The 22,097-nt window shown below is 41.6% G+C and overlaps 1 protein-coding gene across 1 annotated transcript; it reads right to left on the reverse strand.

Annotated features, from left to right (window-relative positions):
- Nucleotides 1-1,242: 1,242 nt before the first annotated feature.
- CLHC1 (clathrin heavy chain linker domain containing 1) lies at nt 1,243-22,071 on the reverse strand. The gene is made up of 12 exons (XM_033145099.1): nt 21,985-22,071; nt 18,764-19,031; nt 16,933-17,120; nt 15,375-15,508; nt 14,896-15,097; nt 13,118-13,236; nt 12,010-12,097; nt 9,995-10,101; nt 8,620-8,794; nt 6,985-7,187; nt 6,158-6,337; nt 1,243-1,573 (listed from the first exon to the last, which is right to left on the reverse strand). The coding sequence occupies exons 2-12, from the start codon at nt 18,944-18,946 to the stop codon at nt 1,377-1,379; spliced, it is 1,776 nt and encodes a 591-aa protein (XP_033000990.1). The 5' UTR covers nt 18,947-19,031; nt 21,985-22,071; the 3' UTR covers nt 1,243-1,376.
- Nucleotides 22,072-22,097: the final 26 nt, after the last annotated feature.

Genomic DNA, 22,097 nt, shown 5'->3' on the forward strand with positions numbered 1-22,097 from the left:
TACATTTATACGCCACCTCCTGCAAGGTCACAGTAGCCTGTATGGTTCTCCCCCTGCCCACTCACAACAACCTTCTGAGGCTGACTGAGAGAGAGACTGGCCCAAGGTCATCCAGGCAGCTTTATGGCCGAGTGGGGATTCGAACCCTGGTTCTCCCAGTTCCTAGCCTGACTTCTAATTCCTCTTCCCCTTCCCTCTCTCCTCTGAGGAGTCCCAGCAAGAGGAAGCAGCGAAAACATAAAGGGTCTTTTCCCTCTCATCTGCTGTAGTTTAGGGGTGCTGGGAGGGGCCATAGCTCAGTGATAGACCTGTGTTGAATGCAGAAGGTCCTAAATTCAACCCCTAGCATCTCCAGGTACAGCCTGAAATGTTCCGGCCTAAAAACCTACAATAGTATATTTATTTATTTTGTTTATTTCATAAAAAATATATATTGCTATATTGCTTAATTGTAGAAAAAAACAATGTGGTTTACGGAAAAAGATAAAACAATACAATTGTCACACACACAAAATGATGGCCAGAATTTAAAACATATAGAAAGATATATTCGAGTCCCAAAGCAAAAATTAAGCCTTTGGGAATAATTGCCATGCTTTTTGGCAGTGACAACTATATTTCAAAAATCAGATATTAGCTTTACTTGGCTGGAGTCTGCTTTTTTTTTTTTTAACAACAACAACTCCTTCACAAATGAATGATCCTGGCTACATATTCTTATAAAAGCTTCTCTGATAAATTAAGTCTGCAATCCTAACTACCTGGGAGTAGAGATGTTAGAGAAATAAAATTGGCATGTGGGAAGGCCCCGAGTAAGTCTTTTGGGGTTGGTATTGTGTGCATGCAAGTGAGAGGGAGAGAGGGAGAGAACATTTCAACCACTGGGCCCAGTGGCATAGGTGCAATTGTGCAAATATGGATTTTTTCAATTTGAAAAAAAATGGACCAAGTCATGTGGACAGAAACTACTTCAGAAGAAGAAAAAGTTGGGCGACAAAAATGAAATTAGAGGAGAAATGAAGTGAAAATAATTTTAGTATGAACATGAGACTCCATGACCATGAACTGCTAGCAACAGTCTTTAAACCTGCCCCAGGCTTTTTGCTATAACAGACTTAGCACAGCTACCCTTCTGGAACAAGTCTTATGTGAAACAAGGATGACGGTATCCAAAGCCAAATCTAATACAGACTTCAAATAATACAGTCATATTGTGTCAAGACAAACATCTCTCCCAATAAGGACAGGCACACAAGTGTTTAATATGTTATTGTTTCTAAGAAGAAAGCACATTCACAAATCAGGTTTTGTTGAGTCTTCACCCAGTTGAAGTGACACCGGAGGAAAAGAGCGCCCCCGTGTGTTTTGCAGGGAAATTACCAGAAAACATGTTCCATTAACTTGGCATCCTCTGCACCATCAGGAATTTCAACCACTCCTTCCTGGGCAGCCAGGATCGTGATAAGAAACTTGGATAGTTTTTCTCTCCTGATATTCTGGCATATTTCAGCTATTTCCTTCCAACCATCCACATTACATTGCTTATCCTTCACAATAATTTTTTCCAGCACATCTGTAAGGACATTTGACAAAGAAAAATGTGAAACAAAGTCTTGCTGCTTTTCCTTTCTGCTTGAATCATGAGTCATAGAAAACAGAAACATGCATACCTTTGGGTAGGATCCTAAATCTATTAGAGGGTAATCTATACATGTCTATAAAGAAGCCCCACCGAGTTTGATCGTATTTACTCTCAGTAAATAAATTTGCATTCTTAAGGTTTCGCCCAAGATAGAGGAGTTTGGAAAGTTAGCGGGTTTTAAACTGAATAGAGGAAAGACGAAAATGCTGGTTAAGACGAAAATGCTGGTTAAGAATCTGAATAAGAGTGAGAGTGATGAATTACAAAGAATGTATGGCATTATGGTGGTAAAAAAGGTAAAATATTTAGGAATGTGGCTGACATCGAAAAATATAAATTTATTTAATGATAATTATGATTCCATTTGGAAAGAAATTAAAAGAGATTTAGATATTTGGGGTAAACTAAACTTATCACTGTGGGGACAAATAGCAAGTGTAAAAATGAATGTTCTACCAAGAATTTTATTTCTCTTCCAAATGTTGCCGGTGATCAAAGGGACAAGTCAGTTAAAGGAGTGGCAGAGAGAGGCCTATAAGAGACCGAATATGTCTGCAAGTTGGTTACGATATATGGACATATTGCAGCAGGAAGGGGACTCATTTAAGCTGAAAAGCTACGATCAAGTCAAAAGCCAAGTCCCCGACTGGCTGCAATATCACCAGGTACATGAAACATTTAAATTAGACAAAAAAAATGGTTTTCAAGTGGAAAAATCAAAACTGGAAACAGAACTGATTGAATCGAACTCTAAAAACCTTTCCAAGATGTATAATTTGTTGCTAGAGTGGCATACGAAAGATGAACTGGTTAAATCAACAATGATAGATTGGGCAAAAGATGTGGGTCATAATATTATGATGGATGACTGGGAGAGATTGTGGCAGAAAGGTATCAATTTCACTGCATGTAATAGTTTAAGAGAAAATGTAATGAAAATGATATATAGATGGTATCTGACACCAGTTAAGATAGCTAGAATGAATTCTAAAATGTCGGATGTGTGTTGGAAATGTAAATCGTCGAAAGGTACCTTTTATCATATGTGGTGGTCGTGTTCAGGGGTAAAGGCCTTCTGGGATAAGATTTATAATGAGCTTTAAAAGGTAATGAAAATTACCTTTTGTAAGAAACCAGAGGCATTTCTTTTGAGCATGACCAATGAAGAGATACCCAGTCAGGATAGAGTATTTTTTATGTATGCCACGACAGCGGCTAGAATTTTATTGGCAAGAACCTGGAAGGGTGAAGAGATACCGACAATTGAAGAATGGCAGATGAAGCTGATGGAGTATATGGAGCTCGCAGACCTGACCGCCAGAATCCGAGACCAGAGGGAGGAGAAGGTGTTGCAAGATTGGAAGAAATTTAAGGACTATTTACTTAAGCATGTTAAATTGAATGTTTGAATATTTGAGCAGAAATATATAGAAGAATCGGCTTTAGAAGTTTAAGGTTAGATATAATGGTCTAGAAGAAACTTTTGATGTGATAGATCTATTTGTACAAGAAGGCTTTAAGATATAGAGTATAAGTTAAGACGTATATTGGTTTAAGCAAACTTAAAGAGCATTAAGAAATTGAGTATAAGTTAATGGGAAAAGAAATGAAGCTATCTAAAGAGTATATATGTTTTTGAAGACAGTGGAGGGACCAGGGGAAGTCCCCCTAAGAAGTAAAAAATAAGTTGAGAAACAAAGATAGGTATTTGGTAAGGTTTGTATAAGTTTTCTTTTTTGTATGTTATTGTTGTGTTTTATATTGTTGATTGTGTATTATGTTTTTATTGTGTTTATGTATGTTTAATGTTGTTTCTGTTTTGTTTTATGGTAAAATAATAAAAAATCTTTAAAAATAAAATAAAAATAAAGGAGTGGCAGAGAACTCTGTCAAAGTATATCTGGCAGGGCAAACCTCCAAGAATAAAACATAAATTGTTAGTGGATAAAAAAGAAAAGAGGAGGTTTTGGTCTGCCGGATCTAAAAATTTATTATGAATCGTCCTGTCTGATCTGGCTGAAAGAATGGATGGTGCTAAAATATAAGGAGATCTTGGACTTAGAGGGATTCAACAACAGATATGGATGGCACTCATATCTCTGGCAAGATAAAGTGAAAGTCCATAAGGAATTCTTGGCACACGTGTTTAGAAAACCATTATATGAGGTGTGGCAAAGATATAAAGATCTTATAGAGAGGAAAACACCCAGATGGCTATCGCCCACAGAAATTTTGACAATAAAAAAATTAATACAGAAGAAAATTGGTTAACATATGATGAATTACTAGTGGAATCAGAGAAAGGTTGGAAAATTAAACTGTATGAACAAGTGGCAAATAAACTGACAGGGTGAATACAATATCACCAGGTGTATAATCTATTCAATGAAGAGAAAAGAAAATGTAACTTTGATAATAATAAATCTAAATTTCAAGTGGAAATATTAGAGGGCAGTGGGAAACTGTTATCCAAAATGTATAATTATTTACTGGAATTGTATACAAAAGATGAGGAAGTAAAAGAGGGGGTGGTAAAATGGGCAATTGATGTGGGCCACAATATCCAATTAGAAATGTGGGGAAAACTGTGGAATCAACATATAAAATTTACAGCTTGCACGATATTGAAGGAAAACATTATGAAAATGATGTACCGTTGGTACTTGACGCCAGTAAGATTAGCAAAAATGTATGGGAAAAGTAATAAGAAATGTTGGAAATGTGAGGTAAAAGATGGTGACTTTTATCACATGTGGTGGGTATGTGATAAAGTTAATTTTGGGGGGGAAACAATATATAATGAATTTAAAAAAATATTTAAATATACATTTCTGAAAAAACCGGAAGCTTTTTTGATTGGATTAGTAGGGGAAGAGATTGAAGGGAGAGATCAAAGATTCTTTCTTTTCGCCACTACAGTGGCGAGAATATTGCTGGCACAGAAATGGAAATCGAAGGACTTACCAACGGTTGAGGATTGGAGAAGAAAATTATTAGAATACTCGGAATTAGCGAAATTAACGGGAAGAATAAGAAACCAAAGAGATCAAAAGTTTCAACTAGAATGGAGTAAATTCTTGGAATATATAAAAGATTGTAAAAACTTGTAAACACTTACAGGTGTGATGAAATTCTTGCAACATAACAGAAAAATGTAAATATAGATAATGGTAGTAGTAGGATGACAAAAACATGTGGAAAATAAGGGAAAGCGATGGAATGATGAAAACTAGAAAACTAGAGTAGAGAAGGAAGAAGAAGAAGAAGAAGAAGAAGAAGAAGAAGAGTTTGGATTTGATATCCCGCTTTTCACTACCCGAAGGAGTCTCAAAGCGGCTAACATTCTCCTTTCCCTTTGTCCCCCACAACAAACACTCTGTGAGGTGAGTGGGACTGAGAGACTTCAGAGAAGTGTGACTAGCCCAAGGTCACCCAGCAGCTGCATGTGGAGGAGCGGGGACGCGAACCCGGTTCCCCAGATTACGAGTCTACCGCTCTTAACCACTACACCACACTGGAAGTCAGGAAACTCGGCGGAGTTTATGTTATATTGTAAAAATTATATTTGATGAATATGTATTTATTTTGTTTTGTTAATTGAAAATAAAAACATTTTTTAAAAAAATTGCATTCTTAAGGTTTCGCCCAAGATAGTATGCAAAGGATTGTAACCTAACACCACGCATGTTTTCTTGGGAGGAAGCCCCATTGGACTCAGACTGACTTTTGAGGAAACATAGGTTGGATTGCAAGGTTGAACTATGTCCCAGCAGGACAGGTTCTTAACAAGTAGACGTAAGATGCCAAGGTAGAGCAGGTCTTTAGAACAATGGCATCCATGTTAATATTATGTTTCAAAGCTTAAATCAAGCTGGGGTAAAATGAAGCCATAAATAATTGCTACCCTTAGTCACAGGTTAAACATGCTGACTTTTTAGTCAGATTGTCCTCTATGAAAGGATGTTAACTGATTAGCTAATTGAGTAAAAGCAACAGAGTTAATCCGTCATGTTTATTAGAACATCTGCATCACATATCCAATTAAAGCACCTTTCCCCAACTTGGTGTTTTCCATATTTTTTGAACTACAATGGCTTGGGCTGATGAGAGCCAGGACTCCAAAACATTTAGAGGGCACCATCTGGGGAATTAAAGGATCTTGAAAGCGAAAATATGGTCTTAACTGCTGTTAATTTGGTGTAGAGCAGAGCATTGGTGGCCAGTATTTTGGACAAGTGTGCCACAAGTGAAGCCCATGGTATGAAGGCCAAAAATAGTGGGAGACCTGTGATCAGATCTCTCACTTGTTTTTAATTGAAGCTGAGAGCAGAGAGGGATCCAGTTAGGACTGCATCCCTGCAGTCTCTGCTCCTGATTAAAATCCTCCACCTGTCCACATCCACTGCTTACCCTTGTGAGGCCAAACATACCTGCAATATACAGGTGCCTGTAGATATGGGATAAATTGAAGTACATGCAGTGACATTTCTACTGAAAAAACCCAGCTGTGCTCACCCCTGCCTTCCTTGGAAATATCTTCCAACAATCGTATGCAAATGACTTTGTGTTCTGTGTCGATGAGTGTCAGGACTGTTTCCCCGAGGGACAAGAAGGGTGGATGCCCATTCCACTCTTGAGTTAGGCAGCGCATGAGTTCTACCTTAGGGCAATTTTGCAGTAGGAAGATATAGTCCTCTGAAACCAAACAGCAATAACATTAGAAAGACCATCTGAAAACAATACAATCAACCATGCCAGTAAGTGGGGCACGAGGTGCACAAAGTGTCTCCAGTTCTTTGCTGGTAAGCAGAGATCTACCATCTTTGAAAGGGCAAGATGGACTTTAGGATCCCATGGATGGACAGCAAATGAACTATTTTCCATGTAGAGTTAATTCAAATCATAAGCAATAGAGAGAGGGGAAGAGCAATAATCACTTCCTCTTTCTCACACACAGAGCATTGCAAAAGTGTTTGAATATGATTGAGAAGCATTTATTCATTCAACATATAGCTTAACATCGAATGAGGAAAATAGCACATGTAATTAAGGCCTGAAAAAGCAGCTGCTTGATGCATCATCACCATCCCCAACGTTTGAGATCACGAAGGGAAATCCTTTTCTGGATTTCCTGGCTTCTGGAGTCAGGCATGTGAGCTACAAGGAACAGGACCTTCTAAGTATTAGTGCTGTTCTTGTGAAACTCCTCGCTGAAGGATGCTCACTAGGCTCTTTCACTTGCCACTTTTCAGAAGAAGATTAAGATTTAAACAGGTCTTTGGTTAATTTCACTGCTGTCGTGGTTGCAGTGAGATATAAATTAACAAGGCTCGGGAATCTACCTCTGGGAAAGCGTTTGCAGTGCTGAAGGTAATCCATGGCTCCATAGATCTGTCCCTGTTTGCACAAGCACAGGGCGGCTTTTTTGTGCGCTCCACATTCAAGGTAGACAATCTGAGCCAAAGCGTAGCACTGAGACTCATTGCGCTTTTCCACCTGTGCATAATTGAAGATCGCATCACCGGCTTCCTCACAGAATACCAGTCTAGGGGAAACAAGAGCAATTAAGCATATTCTAGGGACTTATCAGGCTTTGGGGTATTGTGAAGGATTTCAATGTGGAATAAATGAAATAATGATACCTAGCATCATTTTGTGTGTGTGTGTGTGTGTGTATGTGTGTGTGACTAATATAAAATATAATAATAATACAATAACAATTTATAATCTATGTGATGCAAGGTAAAAGAAGAAAGGAACAGGAAGAGAAAACAAGGAATCGAGAAATGTCCACAGTATCTATGTCTTGCTCATAAGGCTATTTTGGTGTAGGACTCTCTCTGCACATTCCAGGAGTTTGAGCATTAATCAAATGATTCCCATGCTGGGAAAGTAACTTCTGAGATTCTGCTCAGGTGCTTCCTGATGACCACAAATCTGCTTGATCCCCCACTGCCACCCCTGCCTCACTTTTTTCTCATCCTGGCCTGTGCTCAGCCCCAATGCAGTTGGGTCTGAGAGAGCCAGGCTGCTTCAGTTTCAGAGTTAACTCTTCACATTTTGAGAATTGTTGTCCACAGAAGTACAATCAGCAGGAGCATCAGTAATGCATCTGGATCTGCTTTCTTTGGAGCCAGATCATTGGTTCGCATGGCCTAGCAGACCTGTGCAGACTGGGGGGCAGCCAAGTATACTTTATTGCAGATATTAATATTGTGCAGCTTGAAGCAATAGGATGAATTAAAAACTGGTTCCTCTTGCAATAAAAATTGTCCGGACCCAAAATATGGTTTCAAAGCTTTACTAAAAGAATTTTCTTCAAACAGATAGAAATACAAAAAATGATACTGTGCATCGAAACAGTTGCATACCAAATGGGCCTCAAATCAAAGGTTTGTCTATCTATCTCCACAGCCTCCATTACAGCCTGGAGCTGTTTTCTCTCCAGGAGAGAGAGAGATTTGATTGGCACACCTTTGTCTTTGGTGGCTTGAGAGAACAAAAGGCACCCTCAAAATGGCAATTTGCAACTGAATATCCCTTCCATGTGATGTAAAGTTAAACACCATGTAAGAGAGACAGCAGATATACATCAACAAGTAGGCCTAATTATCAACCTGGTGGCACTTAAGAGAGCTCCTAGTACAGCTCAATGGAATTTCCCATGCCCTTTTAGCAATATACATACAGTGTCATTTTCCGTTTTAATGTATAATTAAACAATTATACTTAACACACTTGACCCAGGCCTCAGAGGGCTCAGCTGGCGGGGGGGGGGGGAGCCAGGGGCCTGCTGGGCTGTCATGGTAAGAACAAGACTCCTTCCCCCAGGCTTCAAACAAGCTCTGCATGGGCCTGTGGCCCTTTATTGCTTACTCAGAGAGCTAGTGGCTCCCCAGAGGGCTTTCCAGCATAAAAAGCACATGCTCTACCACTGAGCTATGAAACCTCTTTGGATGCTCCAAGTGGCCACTTACCTGTGCAGGGTGACCCAGTGCATCACCAGGTCAAACCGTTTCTCATCCAAGGCACATTGGATGGCTTCTGCTACCAAATTTGCTGGAAGTGGCTGATTAGTAGCTATGCTTGTGCTTATTAGAGCTTCGCAGTACATGAGCAGAGGGAGAACCTTCCCTTTGATTGGGCCAACACCTGAAAGGGAAAGTCAGTAAGTTTCTTTTTAAAAAAAGCAAGCTATGCTTTTGCTTGGGCCTTTTTCTTCTCTGCACTGTTGATTCCTCCTCAGTTCAGATTCTCCACTAAGGGAACCTTTATTCCAACCTTGGATTTATATAATTGCTTGTTAATTGGGCTGTTAAGATTTAAAGAAATGAGGAAATTCTCAGAAAGGAGGAGGGAGTAGGGAAACAAGTTGTGGAAAGTGAGGAATGGTGGGTTTAAAGGACAGAGGGACAAAAATATTTAGCTAGCTATCAGTTTTATATTTTTTATCCAGCGCAATCACAAAGTAAGGTAGCAACCAGGAATATTTTTTTAAAATGGCATTTTAATACTACAGGCTTTGATGAGACTTTAGGTGTAAAGAAATCTGAGAAAATATATCTACATAATGTTCTAACCTGCTACACTAATGCAACTACTTAGGGTGCTTTTCTGGTTGATTCTGTCTGTTTGGCTATCAGAGTCATGTAGTACCTTACAGAATCAGAAAATTGAAAGGTACCTCAAAAGCCCCTTCCAGTGCAGAAAATCTTCTGCTACAGCATCCCTGATAGGTTGACTATTCGGTGTCTGCTACTGAGAGTATCTCTCTGCACTCTTTTAACAGTCTAACCTGGCATACTAATTATGCTACTCGGAGCACTATATTGATTAATTTAAAACAGGAAAGTCATATAAAACCTTAAATATTAATGAATGTATTATGACATAAGCATTTGTAGACTAGACTCCACTTCATCAGATGCAGGAAGTGTTGTCCATGAAATCTTATGCCTAATAAATGTTAGTTGTTAAGGTGCTTTCAGTGGTTTGTGCTACAAGAAACAACACGGCTAGAGGAAGTTAGCTGATCTAAGAAACTGCAAGGGAGAAAGACCACATCCAAGGATCTCCCTCATTAACAGCCTTTCAGCACCAGACATAAACTTCTCTCTTCACCCAAGTATTTAAAAGGTTATGGTTAATGTCCTTTTTATTGCTGTTTTCTGCTGCTAAAGGTTTGCTATTTTGCTGGATCTGTTTATGGGTCACTAAAATTATTATTGCAATGTGTTTCATTTGCTTTTATGTTATGCCTTATTAATAATTTTTTTGTAAGCAGCTTAGAAACATACATATATATATAGTGACTAATAACTCATATACATACATAAATACATACATACATACCCCTAAATTTCTCCATGGTTTCTTCATTGTGGAGGATTCCTCTTGGACAGTTTGCTGCATATATTGCAGCAGCCTCAAATTGACCACGGGAAAACAGTTCATTGAACCTGGCACAGGTTAAAGAACATAAAAGTTCAAAGGCACAGGCAGTGGATGCAAAAACAATTCCATGCTTGGCAGTGGGTGTACACTAACCAGACACAACCCCAGAAGCTGTGTAACATGGGTATGGTAGTCAAACTAGAGATACATAGCAAGATGCTCTTCTTTCATGCTCTTGCTATGTTGCTGTGCACAGCAGGACAGCTGTGGTGAGGAGCAAACCATCTACAGTGGTGCCCCGCTAGACGAATGCCTCGCTAGACGAAAAACTCGCTAGACAAACGGCATTCGTCTAGCGGAAGCAGCCCTGCAAGACGAAAAAGTCAATGGGGCTGCTTCGCAAGACGAAAAATTTTCATCTTTTTTTTCCGTTTAGCGGAGCGCGGCTGTCATTGCCGCTTCGCTAGACGAAAAAACCGCTAGACGAAAATTTTCGCAGAACGAATTATTTTCGTCTAGCGGGGCACCACTGTATTTCCAGCCTGCTGACCCCATTTTTATTTGATTTATTTATTCAATTTGTATACCACCCACAGGGCAATTCACAACATAAAAATACAAAATGAGAACATAAACTATATAACAAAAACAAACACAAACAAACAAACAAACAAACACCCCTCCCGCAAACACATTTTAAAAGGACATAAAATTTTAATCAGCCCCTGGTTAAAGAGAAATGTCTTCACCAGGCACCTAAAGATATGTAATGAAGGTGGCAGGCAAGAAGCCCTGGGGAGAGCATTCCACAAATAGGGAGCCACCACAGAAAATACCCGTTCGCATGTTGCCACCCTCCAGGCCTCTCATAGAGGAGGCACACAAAGAAGGGCCTCTGGATAACCTTACTCGGAGGTTTTGTTTAGATGTTAAATAAATGGGAAGGGACCTTGGAAAAGTAAGAGAGAAGTGTAACAGTGAAATGACGTTTTTTCATCTGAACCAGAAAGAGAAAACCATTATTCTTTTTGGTTATGGCTCTCCTTAGATGCAGTTCTGTTTGTCACAGCCAATTGGTAAGGGATGCTCTTTGCTTCTTGCTACATCTCCCCAGTTCTGTTTTCCCCTGCAGTTTTGCTGGCTGTGTATGCCATGACCCCATCTGTGTGGGATGCATTATTACTAGAGCAGTCAAGTACAACGTTTTCCTGTTGCCTAGAATGGACACACGGGGGAATGTGGCTCCAGACAAGAAGGACTTCCTGTCATACCTGCTGTGGAGCTTCCTCCCTCTGTGTGTGACCAGGTAGATGACCCTAACTGACCAGATAAAAGGGTTGGCTACACGACCATCTCTCTCTTGGACTCTTAGTCTCTTACTCTTACTTTTGGACTCTTGTGGCTCTTAGCCAGCGCATGGCTCAACCTTCACATAGGATGGAGCCCACAAGCAGAAAGTCTGAGATGTAGCTCAGACTTCTTTTTACTGTAACCACAAGACAAAGCATGCCTTCAGATTGCTGCTGTGAACTGAATGCGAGTAAAACTTTATTCTTACTTTTAAAGAAGACTCTGTCGTGTTATTATTTTTTTAAGAGGGAAATAAAGGGGAAACTTAACCAGGAACAATACAGACTGGACAAGCCAAACTTGATTGCTTAATTAAAGGATTCTAATGAATCATCAACTTGCTTCCAATATGTTGCAAAGGGAATGTGCTCTGCTGTTTACTCACTAGCGTGAGTGAGGAAGGATAGTATCAAAACAATATATCCTCTCCTACCTTCCTTAATGCTCCCACAATCTGCACACCAACAGTATGTCACAGAGGGGAGCAGGGAGACTGCTTGTGCCCACTGCTGCAGCTGTCAGAGGATCTCCACTGTACTGCTGCTCTCTGTTCAGTTGAGCAGTCGTGCTTGATGTGCTAGTTGTGGCGGGGACAGACTAAAGGGCATGCTACATCACCTTACCTTTCAATGTATTCAATCAGGTCTTCAGCCTCTTTGCTTTTGCTGGGGTCACGTTCAAATACACTGGAAATGCTGGTAGCAAGTGTATCTGAATAGAGAAAGCCATCCATAGCAAGTTACCATTTTATGGTCTCAGAAAACAGAACCACCAGGAACCACAGGTTTACATCACTTTGAGTATTACTTTAAATGACATGGCTTCTTGTAGTTTGGTGAAAGTACTGGGATTTCTGTTTAGAGAGCTCTACTCTGTACTGCAGAGCTCTACTCCCAGGGTTATCAGGGGAGAGGAAGGTCTGTTAAACTAATTTTGGCCAATAGTGAATGTGTGCCCAAAGACATCGCCAGCTGTTTTCCAAGCACTGTGCAGCATTTGGAAGTGACATAGTCTCTGTTCAAAAGGCTTAAAGTCTGCAGTGGGCAGGAAAGACAGGAATGGGAGGTGTAGACTGGATGTAGTAGAGAAGTAAGGGGAGGTTAGCTGGAGACGATGGAACATGAAAGGTGAGGTTAGGATGGTTTCGGAATGGATTTGCTAGCACATGAGTCAAAGAAAAGAGTGCAGGAAAGGAATCAGCTTGAGCATAAGGTGCAGTTTGCCGGAATTCTCCAGAGATATAAATTTGAAAACTGACAAATAAGGATGCCGGAGCATTCCAATGAACACGGAAATGAGAGCAGAAGTTGCCAGTGTTCTCTTATTTGTCCCATGTGTCCAGAAGCAAAAACAACCCAGCGAATACAACCGGCTGTTTCTTTCAATCTGCACATGGTACATAATTGATTATGTTTCCTCTCATTTGCACAGTGTTTCCTTTGCACCGAAATGAATGGGGCAGAATAACATAATGACAAATTTATTTTACATAAGTTACATAATTAATTACATAAATTATGCAGTTTCACCTCAGCAGACAGCAAGAAGAGGAACTGCAGCAGTGTTGCATGTGATAGAATCAGAAAACAATGCCCCCCCCCGATGAATGAGCTAGAACGGACCAAGGGGGTGAAAGATTGGCATAAGGGGAAGATAAGGGGCAAATGTTCTTCCCTGTCCTCCTTTGATGGCTTGCTGTTGGATGGCAAAATCTGAACTCGTATATTTTACCTTTTGAAAGTTTCTCATTTTCTATCATTTGAAAGATGAGCTGGTGCAAGGTTTCTAAACTCCTGTCTGAACTTTCCCAGATATTCACAACGTTGACAAACTGTGATAGTCGATAAAAGCTACAAAGAAGAGAATAGTTCGTAAAACTGGCTGCATGGCTGTGGCTCATCAAAAGGCTCTTGCTGGCTCCCTGTTAGTGACTCCTCCTAAATTTCTTCCCCCCCCCCAACCACACCTTCATTCTTATCATCTTGCTCCCTTTAGTCTTCAAAACACAGGACTTGAGTTTTCTTTGCTACAGACCTTTCCTACTGCATGTTCCTTCATCAAGTGGCTCATAATTTGGCATGAGGGAGAAATTCAATTCCGGCTGCGTTTACAGGCAAAACGACCCAATTTAGCCATTTCTTCTTCTTTTTAATTAGCAATTTCCAAAACAATATGCAGACTGAAACACAGCCATCCTTCAAAATTCTCACTTATCTGAATACTGAAATGCAGTTCTCCAGCGAAGTAACGTGTACAAATATATCTATATATCTATAAATCTCTGCCAATCTCTCTCCCATTTTTTACGCAAAGATAAACGCATTGTCATAATTACTTTGTAAATTAGTAATACTCATGGCTAGTTTCTAACAGAGACCAACCCAAACCTCATTTGAACCAGGCTGGAGAGATGTTGGATTTGGCAGAGGTTTGACAGAAGATGCTGGGAACTGAATCGGGGCCTAAGAGCTGTTGGCCCTCCCCATCAAATGAAATGAATGTCACTATGTTCTAATTGAGAACCACTGATCCATCTGCCTGGTACTAGCCTAACTATATGGCTTAGGTCCAAGCTATCTGAAGGACCATATTTTCCCATAAGAACCTGCAGGGCTCTGCAATCTTCAAAGGAAGCCCTTCTCTGTCTTACTACCTTCATGAGCACACCTGGTGAGGATGCAGGACAGACTTTTGCAGTGGCTGCTCCCAGTCTTTGGGACTCTCTTCCTAGACAAGATACTACACTGACTCCCTTCCTTGTTATCCTGCTATTGGCAGGTAAAGCCTTTTTATTATCATTATTATTATTATTCCAGCAGGCTTTTAGGAACTGAGTGGTTTTTAAGGAAAGGGTTCTGTACTATATTTTTTAACATTAATTCCTCAGATGGTTTAATTGCTTTCGAAATATAACCCTTTATATGTTTTCAGCTCTGTCCATTTTATCTGTATTTGCTTTAATTTTTATGTGTCTCCTTGAGTTCTGGCAGAAAAGGTGGGATACAAATACAGTCAAACCTCAATTGTTGAACGTAATCCATTCCGGAAGCCCGTTCAGCTTCCGAAATGTTTGACAACGAGGCACAGCTTCTGATTTGCTGCAAGAGCACTCAAGCAGAAGCCACACCAGATGTTTGGCTTCTGAAAAAGGTTTGAAAACTGGAACACTTACTTCCAGGTTTTCGGTGTTCGGAAGCCGGAACGTTCCAAAATGGAGGTGTTTGGGAACTGAGGTTTGACTGTAAATAAAAGTGTAAAAATAACAACTCTGTGTGTGTGTGTGTGTCCATGTCCATGCATACCAGAGGTTGAATTCATAACTATTAGGCATTCTGCCTCTGGGATCTAAGCCATGATCCAGCCTGATTATGAGGTCTGTACCTAGAGAGGACTGCATTGCTACTGCAGCTCCAAAATAGAGGAGTGTGGTGGTGGTTGAAAGAAATAATACCCTGCAGAGCCCTTTTAAACACAAGGTAAATTTCATGTTGCAAGGGGGATCATTGTACCAAAACTTCAGCAGCTCATTCTGTTTTTCAGCCGCATTTCGCTGGATAAGGGCATGGTTGAGGTCCTCTTCAATGTCTACAGTGTTCTCCAGGGGGATGTACTTTGTCAACATGTCTTCTTTCAGGTCCCTCACCCTTTGTTGGAGGTGAGCCAGGTGGACAGTAAGGGCATTGATGTCGAGAGAATCTTTCATGCTGATGCCTGTTGGAAAAGGAGGAGCATAGGTTCTGGTGAACTCGCGGCTGCGATCAGCACACTGATTACCTGGAAATTCAACTTTGTTAAAACAAAATCAAAGCTGTGGTCATTTTCATTATATACAGTTTACTCAAAGTCAAGTGTGAGAGCTAAATTGCATTACTTGATTTTCTTCTATTGAAATCCACAAGACTTAATTTGAAAGTCTGTAACTATGGCCAGCTCATGCTCCAAATTTAAGAGAAACTTGATTGCTATATTAAAGAGATCTGCTTCTCACCTGGAATGACCCTAGCAGGGTTGACTGTCTTGGTCGGGATTGGAGATACTTTTGCAGAGAATGTCTGCCTTAACGCTCTAATTTTCTGTATCAACTTTGTGATTCTTTCGGAATTTCCCTCAATTATTTTTATCCTGAGAAAAGAAACAGTCGTTGAAATGTTAACCCAGCCTCACCTGTGTAAGCGGCTTTCATGTTCAAAGACACACACCCCATTCTGACATGTGCCACCTTGTGGGGGCCACATGGCAATGATGGACAGGGCCAGAGGCAAAAGTGAGGGGCGATAATTGTGACTCTTACCTTTGCACCGTAGGTGAAATTTCAACCATGCAAAACCAGAGATTTCTACACACATATCTCTTGATTCAGGCAAGCAAAGGAGCATTATTTCTGTTCAAGGGCATATTGTTGCCAGGGAAAAGGACTTGAGGAGAGTGGAGGGCAGGGACAGTGAGGAGCAGTGCTTTTTCCCTTACAAAAATGTTTAGGGATACTCTCATTATCCTACTCATATTGAAATACTGCCCCTCAATGAGGCCAAACTTAGAGTCACAAAATGTTTAGGGGTATGTGTACCCCTGCGTCCCCCCAGAAAAAAGCACTGGTGAGGGGGGCAGTCTTGGGACAGTTCCAAGGGTCAGGCATAGGAGCCTGGGGGTTTGCATTTGGTCCTGTGCTAGATTTCTTCAGTAAGTACACCACTGGGATATCTGAGGCAACTTTACTTGATAAATGGAACAGCGGCCACAGGGGAACCCACAAAAGTGGAGTCCACAGGCCTATAAATTACAAAGGCTCTCTTATGGAGGCATTCCTTCGCCTTACATGCCCTCCAACATTTCTTTGATGGAAATAGGTATGTCCTATTCAAGACACCTTACCAAAAAAAAAACCTCACAGCAGATTAAAAACAATAAAGAGCAGGGGGGTTGGGGGGAGGGGAGAGACATTTTATAAATAAAGCATATCAGCAGACAGTAAACTAAATAACAAGGCACCAAAGGCTCTTACTGAAAAATATGCTTGCCAGGACAGAATTCTCAAGAGCTTGTTTAAAAGTAGACAAGGAAAATTATCCCAAATTTTTTAATGAAAGCGTTTAATGAAAGAGATTGCCACTGTACTCTGAAGAGTTGCAGTTTCACTACTTTCTTGTGTGGCTTTGAAGCCACACCATACATTTAAAGTGCTCTTATACCACTTTAATAGGCATGGCTCACCCTAAAGAATCCCAGGAACTGCTGTTTACCCTTCACAGAGCTATAATTCCTAGCACCCATAACAATCTACAGTTCCCAGGATTATTTGTGGGGAACCCATGACAGTTCAAGTGGTGTTAAGAGTACTTTAAATGTATATTCTGGCAGAGAACTAGACTGAAACACAATCCATGAAAAATATGACACTAAAACCGCACATAGCTAAAAGTTTTAACCCCATTTTACTAAGTCCAAGGCCAGATCATGCTGTTGTGCTACAGACTTGCTCAAAAATATGCTATGAAAGGCCATCCACCCCACCTCCTGTACTTAACAGTTACCAAAGAGGTCCTTACTTTTCTTTCAGCTGACTAATTCTGTTCTTATAATACATGAGAGTTGTAGACTCGCAGGCTAAAATCTTTAATTTCCCATGAAGATAGAAGGCATTCCGTTGGCCCTTCTTTATTGCTTCTATGAAGGCATCATATTCCTGCTTGATTGTAGTCAGGATATTCTTGTACGCATTAGAATGCTCTATTATCTGTGTCAATAATATAGAGGCTGGTCATTTGCTTTCCCTGCTATATAACCTACTAGGCACAAGTTATGAAAAAGCTTCATTCCAAAATCTCTGGAAGACCCCTCCTTGCCAGGCCGGACCAAAGCAGCCTTCCTCCTTCCATATGGAAGATATTGCTTGTCAATGTGGTGCCTGAGGTTCGCAATGTGCCCACCAGTACCTCCTAGGGCACCTGCGGAAGGTCTAAGTAAATATCCCCTCAAAAATCTACACTACATGCGAGACTGCTTGTTCTTCCTGCTGTTTTCACTGCTTAAGTCTCTCCTATGTTGAGCTCCCTTAAACATGCCCACATTTCACTGAATGCCAGGACTGAACAGCCACCCTCCCATCTGTTATGAAAAGAGGATAGGTGCAAAAAAGAGCTTCTCTCCATGAGCAAGCATGTGGAGAAATGGCTGGTGTAGCTGCCTCTCCCCACCACCACCACATTGATGAACTGGCTACATGTCACTAAGATGTAAAATGATCATTCTTCTTGGGAGAAAAGCAATGACAAACCTAGACAGCATCTTAAAAAGCAAAGACATCACCTTGCCAACAAAGGTCCATATAGTTAAAGCTATGGTCTTCCCAGTAGTGATGTACGGAAGTGAGAGCTGGACCATCAAGAAGGCTGATCGCCGAAGAATTGATGCTTTTGAATTATGGTGCTGGAGGAGACTCTTGAGAGTCCCATGGACTGCAAGAAGATCAAACCTATCCATTCTCAAAGAAATCAGCCCTGAGTGCTCACTAGAAGGACAGATCCTGAAGTTGAGGCTCCAGTATTTTGGCCACCTCATGAGAAGAGAAGACTCCCTAGAAAAGACCCTGATGTTGGGAAAGATGGAGGGCACAAGGAGAAGGGGACGACAGAGGATGAGATGGTTGGACAGTGTTCTCGAAGCTACTAACATGAGTTTGGCCAAACTGCGAGAGGCAGTGAAGGATAGGCATGCCTGGCGTGCTCTGGTCCATGGGGTCACGAAGAGTCGGACACGACAACAACAACAAACACAGGCCCAGTACATTCCTTGGCAAATGCCACAGGGAATAGGTACAGGATATTTATTATTGTTGTTGTTTATTGAACTTATATACTGCCCTATACCCAAAGGTCTCAGGGTGGATCACAGGATAGCAGCTAGCAGGATGGACCATGAACCAGACTGGCTGTTCCTGGTTCCGCTTTTGCTTAGGAAAGCTGCTGTTTTTCAGCCTCATAGGAACATAGGAAGTGGAGTCATGCCATTGGTTTCTATTGCTCATTATCATTTACACTGATGATCAGTGACCCTCCAGAGTTTCAGACAGGTCCCACCTGGAGATGCCAGAGATTTAACCTAGGAGCTTCCTTCATGCAGAGCAGATTTATGATTTCCTCAATCCTCCCACATGCAATATGGGGGATAATACTACTGATCTACCTTACAGGGTTGTTGTTAATAATTGCTGTAAAAATGGATGGAAAACATTTTGCACACTTAAGGAGTCCTATATAATGCTGCACGTTATTATTTTGCCACTGATTTCAGCATAAGTCGGAACAATACGCTCCCAAACTCCTAAGATCACACCCATTTGTCTTGAAAAGTGAAATGTTCTTAGCATTGCTTGGTTACCATTTCAAACACATTTCTGTATATTATGTAATACTCCTCAGCCGGTCCTTGCTCAGTACAGCCCACTTTCTCGATTTCTGAGAGGATGTAACTCTGGATGCTCTCCAGAAATTCCTTCTCCGCCTCGGGGATGATAGGAGGCAACACTGAGCACTTTCTTGCCTTGACACTGGCAGCTTTCATGATGGAGGAGCAGTTAAGCTTCTACTGCAGACAGAAGTTGAGAATTCTCAGTTGTTTCTTTCGACCGAAACACTTCAGTCAAAACCTAAAAGAAAAACATGACAGGGACACTGTTAAAATAATTTTGAGCTTATCTGGCCAGACTCGCTGTCTTCAGTGGGACTTATAAACTGGTGCTGGTCTGGATGCAGCAATCAAGCATAGTCATGTTAAATTCATCTTTGTGCAAGTATGCAGTAGCAGTGTCCTTTGTGAGGCTGGTCCAGAGGCTGCAACTACTGCAGACTGCAGCAACCTGTTTGCTTGCTGGGGCAAACTACCACCAGCATGAATCACCATGCTTCTGGGATGTATAACAGCCAATCTGCTACTGGGCCAAGTTCAAGGTCCTGGTACTAGCATGTCAAACCCTCCAAGTGTCCCCATTTTCCAGGGTATACAGAAGCCATCCCGGTTTCTGATTTGATCCCAGAATGTCCTGCTTTTCCTTAGGATGTCTCTATCTTCATCAAGCTGGATTTCGAAGGGGCAGAGGAACCAGAGACCAAATTGTGAACATGCGCTGGATTATGGAGAAAGCTAGAGAGCTCCAGAAAAACATCTACTTCTGCTTCATTGACTACGCAAAAGCATTTGACTGTGTCGACCACAGCAAACTATGGCAAGTTCTTACAGAAATGGGAGTGCCAGATCACCTCATTTGTCTCCTGAGAAATCTCTATGTGGGACAAGAAGCTACAGTTAGAACTGGATATGGAACAACTGATTGGTTCAAAATTGGGAAAGGAGTACGACTAGGGTGTATGTTGTCTCCCTGCATATTTAACTTATATGCAACACAAAATTCATCATGCGAAAGACTGAACTGGATGAATCCCAAGCCGGAATTAAGATTGCCGGAAGAAATATCAACAACCTCAGATATGCTGATGACACAACCTTGATGGCAGAAAGTGAGGAGGAATTAAAGAACCTTTTAATGGGGGTGAAAGAGAAGAGCACAAAATATGGTCTGAAGCTCAACATTAAAAAAACTAAGATCATGGCCACTGGTCCCATCACCTCCTGGCAAATAGAAGGGGAAGAAATGGAGGCAGTGAGAGATTTTACTTTCTTGGGCTCCATGATCACTTCAGATGGTGACAGCAGTCACGAAATTAAAAGACGCCTGCTTCTTGGGAGGAAAGCAATGGCAAACCTAGACAGCATCTTAAAAAGCAGAGACATCACCTTGCCGACAAAGGTCCGTATAGTTAAAGCTATGGTTTTCCCAGTAGTAATGTATGGAAGTTAGAGCTGGACCATAAAGAAGGCTGATCGTCAAAGAATTGATGCTTTTGAATTATGGTGCTGGAGGACTCTTGAGAGTCCCATGGACTGCAAAAAGATCACACTTATCCATCCTTAAAGAAATCAGCCCTGAATGCTCACTGGAAGGACAGATCCTGAAGTTGAGGCTCCAGTACTTTGGCCACCTCATGAGAAGAGAAGACTCCCTAGAAAAGACCCTGATGTTGGGAAAGATTGAGGGCACAAGGAGAAGGGGACGACAGAGGATGAGATGGTTGGACAGTGTTCTCGAAGCGACTGGCATGAGTTTGGCCTAACTGCGGGAGGCAGTGAAAGATAGGGGTGCCTGGCGTGCTCTGGTCCATGGGGTCACGAAGAGTCGGACACAACTGAACGACTGAACAACAACAACATTTTCATCACATAAATGTTGGAGGTTATGCGACCCCCAAGCCAAGCCAATAAGTAACTATGCAACGTTTAGAAGACACCTGAAGGTGCCCAGTATAGGGAAGGGCTTTTTAAAAAAATGTTTAATGTTTTATCATGTTTTTATATATGTTGGAAGCTGCCTAGAGTGGCTAGGGCAACCTAGTCAGATGTGTGAGGCATAAAGAATAAAATTATTCTGATTATGGAATAGGATGTCCCTATATTCATTGGAGAAATGTTGGAGGGTATGGTAAGGCCCTATGCAGCTTGGGACCAGGATACTTGCAAAACTGTCTCATCAGACCTTGCACACCCATTAAGTCTTTATAGGCTGAACTGCCATGAAGATCAGAGAGGAAGGAGTGTAACTCCATCAGCCCCATCCCATGAGGATCCTAAGTGCCAACAAGACCCACTGATTATGTGGAAGGTCCCCAGGTTTGATCCCCAACATCTCGTTAGGGCCGGGACAGGAATCCTGTCCAGCTGCTGCCAGTTAGTGTAGGCAATACTGAACTAGACGGACCATTGGCCTGGCTCTCCTGCATAAGGCAGCTTCCTATGATGGGGCTGCCATTCCTAGGAAGCCAGAGCTGTGCCATATCTGTAAGAATTAGGTTGTTTAGTGGCAGCACACACACTTTGGAACTCCCTGCCTCATGATACCAGGCAGGCACCTTCACTGTATTTGTTTCGGCACCTGAGGAAAACATTTTGGTTATCGAGATTATCAGGAAGTCTGTATGAGTTTTAATTTGTTGAAGTCTATTCTGCGTGTTTTAAATTATGGTCATGATTTTCTTAGTGACAATTTTATTTTTCTGCCTTTTTCGTAAGCCACTTTGAGGCTTTCCCCCCTAGACGGTAAGCACAAACGTTTATGAAATGAGTAAGCAAGAAGCTGTGCTCATGCTTGCTTTTTCCTCTCCTCCCTACCAAATCCCCTTTCCTCATAAGTTGCCGTGCCATTTTATGGGGGGAGATTGCGTGAGCCTGAGGGCAGGGACCATCTCAGAGATCATGTTGGTAAGCTTCTCTGGGAGCCTATTTTGGGCCAATGGGCGGTGTATAAATGCCTTCAATAAATTAATATAACTCATAAATATGGCCCAGGATGTTATGTGGAAGGAGGAGGTGCTTTAGAATTACAATAGAAATATGGTTTCTCTGCCTCCCACCGAGGGAGCTCTGGGGCCTTTTAACAACGCGCGCGAAAACCGCCTCTTCTTTCCCTCAGCTGAGGGAGCCAACTGCCAACTGGCCCCGCCCCGCCCCTTTTGCCCCTTAGCTCCGCCCCTCTGCCCCAGCGGACTCACCCAAGACCCAACTGTCGGCAAGTAACCAAGCTGAGCTAAATCACTAAGCAAGGTGCGGGGTGCGTGGGTGGATACGGAGCGGTGCATGCTGGGAAAGGTAGCTCCCCTCCCTC

The sequence above is a fragment of the Lacerta agilis genome, chromosome 3 (genome assembly GCF_009819535.1).
Source record: "Lacerta agilis isolate rLacAgi1 chromosome 3, rLacAgi1.pri, whole genome shotgun sequence".
NCBI lineage: Eukaryota > Metazoa > Chordata > Lepidosauria > Squamata > Lacertidae > Lacerta > Lacerta agilis.

Excerpts from the sequence above, each read along its gene's own strand:
- CLHC1 (XM_033145099.1), bottom strand. The coding sequence starts at position 18,946 with ATGAAAGCTGCCAGTGTCAAGGCAAGAAAGTGCTCAGTGTTGCCTCCT. Across the intron at positions 15,509-16,932 it reads ATTAGTCAGCTGAAAGAAAA|GATAAAAATAATTGAGGGAA; the intron begins GTAAGGACCTCT and ends TTCTTTTCTCAG. Across the intron at positions 6,338-6,984 it reads CTGCAAACGCTTTCCCAGAG|AGGACTATATCTTCCTACTG; the intron begins GTAGATTCCCGA and ends GTTTGGTTTCAG.